Source organism: Dipteris shenzhenensis, chromosome 1 (assembly GCF_047967505.1).
Source record: "Dipteris shenzhenensis isolate YYH24624 ecotype China chromosome 1, Dip_SZ_1.0, whole genome shotgun sequence".
NCBI classification, from domain to species: domain Eukaryota; kingdom Viridiplantae; phylum Streptophyta; class Polypodiopsida; order Gleicheniales; family Dipteridaceae; genus Dipteris; species Dipteris shenzhenensis.
The window spans coordinates 20,736,598-20,749,437 of NC_141596.1; the positions used below are offsets into that span (position 1 = coordinate 20,736,598).

Sequence of the window (12,840 nt, forward strand, 5' to 3'; positions counted from 1 at the left end):
TATTTAAAGTCAAACGGAAGCCAGATGGCTCCATTGACAGATATAAAGCCAGGCTGGTTGCTAAAGGCTATGCTCAGAAAAAGGGCATAGATTATGAGGAGACTTTTGCTCCTACATCCCGGATGACCACCATCCGATCAGTAATTGCAATGGCTGCACATTTTGAGTGGAATGTTCATCAGTTGGACATCAAAACAGCCTTCTTAAATGGGGACTTGCTGGAAGAGGTGTATGTCAAACCACCTCCGGGTTTTGGAATTACAGCAAATGCACTTCAAGTCTGCAAGCTTAATAAAGCTTTATATGGGCTGAAACAGGCCCCTCGTGCATGGTATGCCAAAATACATGCCTTTTTGACCAGCAAGGGGCTGCACAATAGTCCTACTGAGAGCACCCTCTACATCAAGATGGATGGGGGGGAAATATTAGTCATCCTTCTTTATGTTGATGACTTACTGCTCACAGGGTCCAATGACGACAAAATTGCAGATTTCAAAACTGATTTGCAGACCCACTTTGATATGTCAGATTTGGGGCTGCTTCATTTTTATTTGGGGATCCAGTTCTCTCATGAGAGACGTGGCACTGTTATGTCTCAGTCCAAGTATGTTCAGAAACTTTTGGACAGATTTAACATGCAAGAGTGTAAGCCCATATCTACTCCTATGGAACCGGGGCTGAAACTCACAATGCATGATGCAGGAGAATCAGTTGATGCCACACTTTACAGTCAAGCTGTTGGATGCCTCATATATCTCTGCAATACTAGGCCTGATATTCAGTTTGCAGTATCTCAGGTGAGCAGGTATATGCACAGCCCTAAAACTATGCATTGGCAGGCAGTTAAGCGCATCTTCCGTTATTTGCAAGGCACCAAGTCTTTTGGCTTACTATTTCCCAGGGGGGGTGACTTGCAGATGCATGCCTACAGTGATTCAGATTGGGCTGGTGATTATGACACTAGGCAGTCCACTAGTGGCAATTGTTTCTTTTTGGGAAAATCTTGCATTTCATGGCTAAGCAAGAAACAATCTACAGTGGCTACCTCATCATGTGAAGCTGAGTACAGGGCAGCTTTCACAGCAACAGTGGAATGTGTCTGGCTGAGACGTTTATTTGCTGATCTTCATCTGTCTTTGGAGGGTCCTTCTCCAATTCTCACTGATAGTCAGAGTGCCATTGCAGTGGCAAAGAATCCAGTGTTTCATGCTCGCACGAAGCACATTGAGGTTCACTATCACTACGTCAGAGAGAAGTTACATGCAGGAGAGATCAGTATGATCTTTGTGTCCACACATGACAACGTTGCAGATATCTTCACCAAAGCACTACCACGTGAGAAGTTCGAGGCATTTCGCAGTGCCCTGAACTTATATCCGTTTGGTGATTGATCAGCCTTGTACATGACATTGGCACTGCAGGGGGGTGTTGGAATTATATCTATAATTCAGCAGTGACCAATGTAATATAATAAGTTAGTTAGGGGCATTTTTCCCTCATTTAGAGGTTTTCCCCCCTAACTGCAGTTAGTTCACTAACTATGGTTAGTGACTACTAAGGTTTTGTCACTATGACAAAACCTTATCTACACTACTTTGTGTTGTACTCTTACACACTCTATTGAGCAACTAAAGCTTTTGACTCTCTCTCTCTCTCTAGCTCTCACACTCTCCATTTCCTTCACTGCCTTCACATCTCGCATCACTGACTTTACCATAGCACCTCTCCCTCCAGGGGCTGACATACCTATCTTTTCTTTAGCATTTCTAACCCCCGCTGCACAGCACTTTCTACCCCCTTGAGTTCTTACTCCACCTACCATGATATACGCTTTGATCGCGATCACTCACCTACTTACTTTGGCCGTCTATACATACTTCTCACATACATTGACTTTATACCCCTCTTAGACGAGATCGTGCTGCCCTAGTCACTCGCTCACTACACGAGGCTGCTCTTCACGCCTTTCACACCACGTGCTCCACCCGCCCACCACCATCTGGGACCGTACCTTGTAATAGCTGGTACGATGATGAGTGTAAGGCTTTACGCCGTGAGCTCAGATTCGAAACAAAAAACAACCTTCCGAGCGAACCAGAGATGCTATGCGAGTACCGTCGTCTGGTACGCAGGAAGAAACTTGACTTCGTGCGCCAGAACGAGAAGGAGCTACTGAACATTCTATTCAGTAACAACTCTAAGGACTTCTGGCGGAGATTTCTAGAAGGACGGTCCCCCTCACCACTCATTGACACTCAGGTGTGGTTTGATTATGCACACACGCTCTATGATATCCCAAATCAGCCAACCCCTAATCTATCACATATACCACGTCCAACATTCTGCACCCTTTTCACTAGGGGGGGGGGGTAAAGGATGCCGTAATGAAACTTCATAATGGCCGAGCGAAGGATCATGAGGGACTATGCACTGAGCTCATTGCATATGGGATTAACCTCCTAGCTGGCCAAGCTATTTAATGAAGCTGTTTGCTTGGGGTTTCCACGTACCTGGACCATCAACACTATCTCACCCATCCACAAGGCAGGGGATCCCATGAACCCGAAGAACTATAGGACCATTATGATTGGACATGTCATGTCCAAGATTTATGCATCAGTACTTGATGATGAGGTCAGCAGATTTGCGGAGTGTCGAGGATAGAGCAGTGGCACAGGCCGGTTTCAAGCGGGATTATGGGACGATGGACCATATTCTTGCGCTCAGATGTCGAGGATAGAGCAGTGGCACGGGCCGGTTTCAAGCGGGATTATGGGACCATGGACCATATTCTTGCGCTCAGATGTATCATCGAGGAGGATCTTCAGGTGTCCTGTTTACTATGAGATCCGAGGGCGTTTCTACTGCCTCTTCAGAGATAGTTACGGGGTTTTGGCCCATTTCCTCTCCTACCCAGACCAGCGATGCTTGGCTAGTTTCATTCATGAGGTGCTCGGACACCGCGATAGGATACTCCGAGCACGGAGACAAAAGCAGACTTCTTCCTCGACTGATACCTCGGAGTGTTCTATCACGGAGTTCTTTCAGCCAGATCACATAGACCTCCATGAGACGAGACCTTGACATGACCGTGACCCGAGAGGGTTGACTCACAGATCATACTTGGGGACATCCCGTTTAGGGTCGGAGCCCGACTAACGGGGGTCACAGTGGCCCTGGTTAGATGCAGAGCTACGACCAGGAGACGTACTAGGACTGCACCCTTGGGGGGGGCGACAGCACTCTATTGCTGACCTCATGCCTCCACTTCCACAACCTCATCCATCCTGATGTCCTGCTGCTGCTGCTGATGATGATGATGATTATGATGATATCGACGATGATGCTGAGATTGATATATATAGTCGAGATATGACTATGTTGTACGTAGGAATTAGTACTACCATTTGCATTCTGCATTGATGTGGATGCTCGTTTAGTAGCTCCACTACCACAGCTCATTGTATCAAAATTGAACCGAACAAGCTTTCCAACATACTCCAATTCTGAGCTGCAGTCTTTGTGATGTCAATGGGATGAAAGTACTCCATTCCTAAAGCTCTTCCTAGAAGGCATAGAGCTCTTTCGTTCTTCAAATCCCATGCCTGCATCTTCTCTAGCCCTTGATTGTTTGCTGGCTTTTTCTCAGATCCAGACACGAACCCCCACAATCCTTTTGCCATGAAAAGCAATTGAACAAATAAGTGCGACGACAGGAAATTTCTACCATTGACCTTGACGACTAATGTATCTGGCAGGCTAGACTTTGGCAAAGATTTCGACCAATTCTCCATGTTAGTAAGTAATAGTAGACCACAATCTCAAGGAAAGAAGGCTCTGATACCAATTGTTGGATATCTGAAATTGTAGGTGATCACTCTCAGGATCAATTATTCACCAATTGCTCACATAAAATTTAAAACCAAGTATAAGGGCTTGAGAAGGAAGTTCATACCAAATGCTGGTGATCCTACTTTTTCACCTTTCCCTTTCTTCAGAGGCTCTCTGGTGCAATCTTTCTTTAATTGTCTGCAGGCTCATTACATAGACTATAATGTATACTTGTCATATAGTGAGATCTTCTGTTCATGTACTTTTGAGCTCTGCATTGAGGGGAAGCTACTGTGAAATATAATGCATCGCAATCTTCACAAAAAAAGAAAGTGTGTATACATATATATGTGTGTATTATATATATATATATATATATATATACATATATGTAGAGATATATATATGTATGTATATGTATATATATGTATGTCTACATACATACATACTTGCCTGCATGCATACATACGCACATGCATACATACATACATACATAATCCCTGACTTGGTAGAGGTATGTGAGAACATGGAATGCTGCAGCAGGCTGTAATGGGGATGCTCCAAACTCGGCAAGAACTATCTGATGTAGGATTGATAGCTTATTGTGGACCATCCGTGATATCAAGAGTACCTGAAGCCTCTCCATTCTGCCTTTGATATGTCGGGCCCCCAACAATGACGGCCCTACATAACCGTAGGGTGGACCAACGAGTTAAAGAGAAGAGAATTGGTTTGAGGATCTCGGAAATGAGAGTAAAGGCTTTGCCACTTGAGTCTAGCAAGTGCAGCATATTCCCCTACGTAGTTGGGCCCTGTAATGTTACAATGAGCTGTAATGGGGATGCACCAAAATCTGCAAGAACTATCTGATGTGGGACTTACAGCTTATTGTCTACCTGTGACATCAAGAGAACCTGAAGCCTCTCCACTCGAGCCCAGTCTGCCTCTGATAGGTTGGGCCTCCAACAATGATGGCCTACATAACCGCAAGGCAGACCAAGGAGTCAGAGAGGAGAATTGGTTCAGGATTCCTGAAAATGAGAGTACTGCTACTCGAGTCAACAAGTGCTGTGTATCTCCTTTCCCAGTCGGGCCTAATCGCTGGTTGCATTGTGGAAGTCGGGCGAGAGAAAAGAACCCCCAGGTATGTGTAGGATGCGACACCCTCTACCAGTAATCCCTCTAGCGTGAAATGCTCTCTGTGCATGGCTGCTTAGGATGTGTTTAAGGTCACGAACTTGGTTTTACCAAGGTCTACCTTCAAATCATGTGTCTCACAGAAAGTATGAAGTGCATCCAAGTGTCGTTGAAGGCCCTTTTCTAAGATTGAGAGCAAGGCCACATTGTCTGCATATAGGAGGACTTGAATTAAGGAGCCGGTGAGGGAGTAGCATGCCTCCGGTAGTGTCCCAATGAAAGTCTCGAGCTTGTCTATGTAGCAGCCAAACAAGATTGGTGATGGTGGATAATTATTTGACCCTAATAGCGCTCATGATCTCCTTTGCCCAGCTTGCACCTGTCCCAGCTTGCTCATGATCTCCTTTGCCCAGCTTGCGCCTGTCTAAGGCCCTCTCATAGAGCGCCATGATTGCCTATATGATCTCTTGACCATGCCCTGACTCCTACAAATAGTTGATGAGGCAAGCTCTTGGCACTGCGTCAAAAGCTTTGCAAAAACCTATAAAGCAGCATTAAACACTCTGTCTCCGTGCTCTGGCCTCTTCAATGACTATTTTTTGCGTCAAGCATTGATGCATATATATCTTAGACATGACATGCCCACTCATAATGGTCTTTCTGGACTCATGGGATGCCCTGCCTTATGAATGGGAGTGATGGTATTAAGGGTTTTAGACAGGGTGCAAACTCCTTAGTAAAAGGATTGTGGTCATAGTATTTATTTCATATGCTTATGAATCTAGTGCGTAGTTCCTAATGACTAGCTCAGCCGTTATGAAGCTTCAAAGCTGACTGTACTAGCATCATATAGGAGGGGATTGAGGCTCTAGCTTTTGTGCGAAGCCATCAGGTGGCTTCACCCTCACCCCTCCTCACCTCCTTTGTTAGGGTTTGCTACATACTGTGTTCATTGTGCATTTAGCATGAAGCTGCTGCATTTGAGTTAGAAAACATGTGGCACAAAATAAAGTAGTAAATACACGAGAGTAATGTGAATATGCATTCATAGATATTGCAACCTTGCTATCTGTATTGCATAGGCACAAGACAATATCATTGTTTAAGCATCGATTTCAAGAAAAGAGAAAATAGGATGTATTAGGTAAGTCTAGGTTTATGGTACCTATGTAAGATTTAATCAAGATAATGAAATAGTTTGACATTGAAAGCAAAGTCATGTATGTCATATATAGCATCCAACATAAAGAATTTGTACGAGTGAAGTGTTCATAAATCAGGGTTGATTGAGATAAGAGGTGTGAACATATAACTCCAAGGCTCACATGCATAATTTCTTCTCATCTTGTGCTGTTTGAGCATTCCAAAGATGACATCTATTTTCATGCAGCTCCATCATCTCACTCAAAACCCTGCAAATTCTTATGGTGGAGATTGCTGTAATGTGCCCTATGTACAGTGGACCTTGTAAACTTTAAAATATTCCCCTCGATCTAAAATAAAAATGGAGTTTGGGTTTGCGATAATATCTTCAATTGAACTAGAATAACGTGGAATCATGGTTCATCTTTAAAGTTGGATATAGGCCTTACATATGTAGTCCTTGGCATTCTACACAAATAACACACAGACTTATTGCTGAAATATCTAAAATGTGTGGAGTTTTGAAAAACAATCAATGCACATTTTTTGGGCTGTACTATCTTTTCTTGTAAAGCATTCTATCACAATTTATTGATTATAGAGTTGGTTCAGGATTTCATGGAGAAAATGCAGACATATTCAAGGGCATTGCGGGAATTGGACATGCAGTGCTTTTTAAGGGTGAAAAAGCACTCTCATCAAAGGATCTGAAGTCCCTGAAGAGGTGTGCTTCTATTTACTCAGTTTCAAGGCCTTCAATGCCTTTTTTCGCCCCTAATCATGCAAGTCTGATTCTAGATTTTCTTTTATCTGTTGGCATAGCTGCCTTCATTGAAATGATGGAAGCTGAATCCTCGCTAGCATGTGTTCTGTTTTCTTCATGCAATTTTCATATGGAATTCATATGTGACATTCTATAGCTTATTGAGAATAGCTAGGGGCATAAGCTTATGGCTGCCCAAAAATGTGAGTACATGCAAACAAAAGCAGTGGAGGTTGCTCCAATATTTTAGCAGATCTGCAATAAATTTGTAGCATTGTTGCATTATGTCCATTTATATTGTCTAGTGAACAGGAGGATCTATGAGTGACTTCAATCGAGATCATACAGAGCTTCTTAGTTTTATAATTGAAGGGAAATTGCAGGTTTATGCGAGTCTATTTTGTGAAGCATTGTAGTTGTATTATTATTCAATGTTTTGGATTGCTTTATTTCTTTCAAAAGACAAAAAAAAGGAAAGATTTTAGTTTGGAATCCAATTCATGAGCTGGCATCTTTTTCATACTGGGAGGTCTAGCAATGGAAGGACCCTTTTGAATGCAGACAAATTTACCTACCCAGTTTTCGAAGTGGTAGCATTCCTTATGGAGGCCCTAATAGGAAAGCCTTTCTATAACGAATGTTGATATGCTTGTGAGTATGTGGAGAACACAAGTGAAGACAAGTAGGTTTAGATGGAGTTTGATGAAGCTAGTGAGAAATCATGGTGGCTAAGCCCTTTGATGTATCTTGGTTTTTTAGAAATCTAGTCATGATTGTATCAATTCTTGAATCTATCATCGTTGTATCAATTCTAGTGATCATTGGATCAATTCTTGAATCACCAACTTGTCATCATTCTAGTCAATTTTTTGGAAAACTAGTCATCATTGTTTCAATCCTTGATCACCAACTTTAAGATCCAAGAAATTGATCAAGCCACATATCTACTACCCAATGAAGGTGATATTATTCCATTTAGAGAAATGCCCAACCATTACTTTATGATTCCCCCATATGGACATATGTGGTCGATGCTCGTTCGTGCTGCGAGTTCAACATGGAGCTATAGCATTGCAACCAGATCTCCAAGGCAGCTTATCTTGGCCTAAAATGGCACTTATCATAGTGTTTTTCGAGAGCTTCTAATCTTGCAGGAGTCGATTGTCTCATCATGCAGGGCATCCCCTTGTACCATCATTGCACAAATCTTGTAGAATCCCTCTTCTTCAACATGTCGAGCAATCACCTTATCTGTCGCTTTGGGCTTCCAATTGAGGATTGGCTGCATTTCCACCAGAAGTGATTCGTTTTAGGGTTTCAAGGCTGATTAACAGTTCGTTTTAGGGTTTTAAGGCTGATTACCAGCTCGTGTTAGGGTTTCTAGTCCGATTACAGCATCATACTTATCCTTACCATAAGCATGTCGAGAAGTACTCCCAAAACTATGGGCATTGTCATATTTGGGCTTATATTTTTATTTGCCCTTCGTCAAAATGCTTGTTCCACGCTACGAGTATGTGATGACATATTCTTTGTAATCTGCTCCTCCTATAAGAAGAGTCCCAATAACTCCTAAAAAGTGAGAGGATTATGATCTTCCCTCATAGATAAATTGAGCGATGTATGGAAAGAAAGATAAGACTCTAGTAGGGAGTTCAAAGTAGTAGAAACAAGTTGTGAATTTGGAGTGACTTCATCTATATCCAAGAGTTGCTCCTGCAAATCTTGAATTGTAGTGACATGGTTTGCCATAGAATGCCCTTCATTGTGCACAGATCAAGCTCCCTACACAAGAATGAGACTCTAGCCTTATTGCAAGCTTGACACATGGCTTCCAAAATATCCCAAGAAGTTTTTGAAGTCGGGTAGGACCAAATATGAGGAATGATAAACCTCTTTACTAAAATTAAAATAAAGGATAAGGCCTATGTATCACGAGTATTCCACCTCCTCTGCTCATTATGACACCTGCAGGTGCTTGTCCAATCGGTTTGTTGCCCTTGTTGCCCACATCCTACGCCACCACCATGACCCTCCCCCTTGTTGTGGAGGAGTGCTTGGCGCAATTGGACTGGGATGGGCTTCATCGTTTGTGACATAGTCCCAAAGGCCCTAGGCAACCAGTCCCAAAAGCCCTTGGCGAACAAAAGATTCCTGACCATAAACTCTGGAGATAATGGAATAGTTGGTGCCATCCAACCTATCGTCCTGGTTAAGCATGCCAAAAATGTCATTTGGTTACTCTGTGCCATCTTGAGCAAATGAAAAAGAGACAAAAAAATTCAGACGAGTTCATGTTCTGTGAACAGCCTGCACAAGCAAAAAATGCTCACTTTTAAAGCCAATACTTGGCTTGAGGATGCACCTCAAAACAGTCAAAAGACTCCCTTGCTGGGAAGTGTATTGCGCACACACAATCTTTGCCCAAGCTTAGCCGATGGTTGGCTAAACAAAATATATACCCACTGGAAATCAACTCTTTTCTCACCAAAATTATCTGGACTCAATGTGGGCTGTTCATGCACTTACGGGTGCAATAGCAAGCTGTCCCTTCACAAGACTGCCGGAAACAGGTCCAAACCACCAAAATGGCAGCTCCGAAAGCCTAAAAACAGTCATCAAATGAGTTTCAGCAGCTGATAAACAGCACAACAGTCCCAAAAATGACCTTAGAGCATGTGCTATGTGGAAGAAACAGGTTTCAAACTGATGCTGCAGGTCCAAAACTGTCAAAAAAGCAAGCAAAACTCCTCCAAAAAGAGACGTCCTGCTGTAAAACCTGTAGGAGGTGAAAGAACTGCAAATGAACAGTTTGACCTGTTCTGGGACTGAGAAAACAGCTTCGAAACATCCAAAGAACCAATCGCTTGCTGAGAAATCAGCACTAGAGAACTTCAAATCAAGCTGCCTAGGAAGTGCCTGATTTTGACAGCTAAAAGGGCTCCAAAAGGTTGCAGAAATAGATTGACTAGCAGAGAAAACACCTCAAAATCAGTCGCACAGCTCCAAAGTCAAAATCAGCTGTAGAAGAGTCGCCTAGTCTGGAAATAGCTTCTAGTTAGGTCCCCTTGCCCTGGACAGCTCCTGAATGCAGTCTGCCTTCAAAAACAAGATGGAGGCTGAAAGTTTTTGTGATCAAATCGAAGGGAAGCTGGCTTTAATACAAAAGAGAACACTAGCGTGGTCACGGAGAGAAAACCCTAGGATGGACCCTAACTAGGGTCAATACATGTGTGGTGACAACTCACCCACAAACTCAACCTCTAACTGAGATTTGGGGGAAAAACCCTTATAAAGGGGAAAAGTTCCCCTAGCCCCTTATTACATTAGCCATTGCCTTAGAGATTAATATTTCTAGCAAATGAGAGATATATATTTGTGAGCGTATTTTTATTCTGCACTTGAAAAAAATTAAACTTTCACTTGATCTTGTTTAAAAGCATAAAGCTTCTTTTAATAATTTAATGGGGTAATTTAAAGGTGTTGTTTTGGTCTGACTTGCTTGATGGTGTACCCTCTAAGAGAGAAGTAGATAAAAAAATAGATATATTTTGCAGATCTACCCTTTTTTATAGAACTCCTTGTAGACTAAGTCGGGCGGAACAATGTGAGGTAGAAAGACAACTAACTGAATATCTTAGAAAAGGTTAAATTAAACCAAGTAGCTCACCTTGGTCTTCACTAGTATTACTGGTTAAGAAAAAGGATGGTACGGTGCACTTATACATAGATTATCGAGATTTAAATAGAATCACAATAACAAATAAATATCCTATGGTCACATTGATGAGCTCTTCGATCAATTGCAAGGGACTAAATACTTTTACTAAAATTGATCTTAAGATTTGGATATCACCAAGTACAAATTAGAGAAGAAGATGTATCCAAAACATCCTTTAATACCAGGTACAGGCATTATTAATTAGAGTAATGCCGTTTGGTTTAACTAATGCTCTAGGACATTTATGGCACTTTTGAACAGTGTCTTAAGGTCATATTTAGGAAAATTTTGATATAGTACTTTTTGATGATGTCCTTATCTATGCTAAAGCAAACAACAGAGTATATGGAACATTTGAGAAAAGTGTTGCAGTTGCTTAAACACAACTCTCTTTTTGCGGGTTGAATTCTTTTCAAAAGAAAAATGGTACTTGGGACATATTATATCCCAAGAAGGGATTTGTATGGATCTTGGAACGATAAGGGTCATACTGGAATGGCCACATCGTATTAACTTAGAGGATTCTTATTGAGTTTATAAGTATGAAGTACATGTATTCTTAGGTTTGTTTGGATTTTATAGGACATTCATCCAATGGCAAGCTAAGATAGCTGCGTCGGTGACGGATTAAGTTAAAAGAAAGGGAAGTACCTTCATATGATATGAACCTTCAAAGGAGTTTTGAAAAGTTAGATATACCTATAGCTGTAGGTCTTGTCTTAAAGGTAGTGGATCCTAATGAACCATTTGTGGTTGAAATAAGTGCCAGTGATTTCGCTGTCGCAGTGGTACTTTTACAGTAGTTTTTGAAAGCAAAAACTTAGGCCCACTCAACAGAATTACTCGGCATACGAGAAGGATTAATATGCTATAGTTTATGCATTTAAAGAAATGGAGGTACGCTAAATTTGAGATCATTCTAACAAAGAAAGTATCAAATGCATTTGCAATCAGCGAGGGCTTAAAGGAAGAAAAGATAGGTAGAATGAATGAATGCAAGAATTTGATATTCTATTGAGATATCAAATGGGGAGCAGATTCCCTAAGCCCAATGCCAATGGTTGATGAATTGACTTTTACTCATTTACAAAATGATTTCCTCGAGTCTTCAAAAGAAAAATGTGAGTTTGATCCTCACTTTTTTGAACATGTAAGGAAATTATGAGGAATCTAACAGATGAGGAGCTTTCATTGAGGAGTCACAAGGAAACGTTGGCACATCACAGGTGGTGATAAAGAACTCAAGCAAAAAAAAAAAAGAGTATCAAAGGTGGCTACCTACTCTACAAAGGTATAGTATGTGTCTCGGATAATAATGACATTAGGCACCAAATGCTTTTTGAGTGTTATGATAGTCCCGGTGTAGGGTACTTGGGAATTTAAATGACATATGCACTTTTGAAAAGATAACTCTTCTGGCTTGGAATAGATAAGGACGTCCAAGGTTATGTATTAAAATGCTAGGCTAATAATGCTAAACATTTGAGGGTAGGTAGTTTGCTACATTTTTTGGAGATCCCGTCTTGTAAATAAGAAAGTATCTCCATGGAGTGGATTGTTGGATTACTTGGGACATAGAGAGGACACAACTTTGTGTGGTTATCGTGGATTGGTTGAGCGAAATAGCCCAATTTAGTTACACTGTAAGTAATGCCAGGCAGTTTTAGATTAGTTGCAGAGGTTGGAGATCTTCTAAAGCTCCTCATTGGGAAATTTTCAGATTTCTATCGATTTGCAGAGAGTTTTCAGGAGAAGACTATGGAAATCCTACAGGAATAGAAAGTTCACTCTATTCTTTTAGCTTTGTATTCATGGTGGGATTGGATTTAATTTGTGGAGATCCAGGTTTGGGCCGGGCTATATGTGTCTTTATTGCCACTCTGCAGTGGAATCAGTTCAGCATTGTTAAGGGGGCTGCAGATAGACGAGGATCATTTGGAAAGGGATTACTAGGATTTTCAGCACCTTCTCCAAGCACCCTTGCTTCATGACCTAGGGTTCAGTTTCTTGGATTTCCCTTTCAGGCCCGATGTAATTTAGGAGAGGCATTGGCTTTCTCGATTCGATGACACTTAGTAAAGTCATGCCCTCTGGATGATGTACTAGCCCTACCTTTTAGAGGGGTACATGCTTTGGTAGGTTCCTCCTGGGAGATTCTAGCAAGCATCTCAACATGGCATATCTGTGGAGCTAGATGCATAGAGGCTTTAGACCATTCCGGGTTCACCCATCTCATACTTTGGCT

General features: G+C 41.7%; 1 protein-coding gene across 3 annotated transcripts in view; it reads left to right on the forward strand.

Annotated features, from left to right (window-relative positions):
- The window catches only part of PHYLLO (2-oxoglutarate decarboxylase/hydro-lyase/magnesium ion-binding protein), a 247,108-nt gene that overhangs the window by 17,458 nt on the left and 216,810 nt on the right, over positions 1–12,840 (forward strand). For all 3 annotated transcript variants that reach the window (XM_087373141.1, XM_087373148.1, XM_087373156.1), the window contains one exon: positions 6,724–6,835. In XM_087373141.1, coding sequence (XP_087229267.1) covers positions 6,724–6,835 — 112 coding nt within the window. The remainder of the gene's footprint in view (positions 1–6,723; positions 6,836–12,840) is intronic.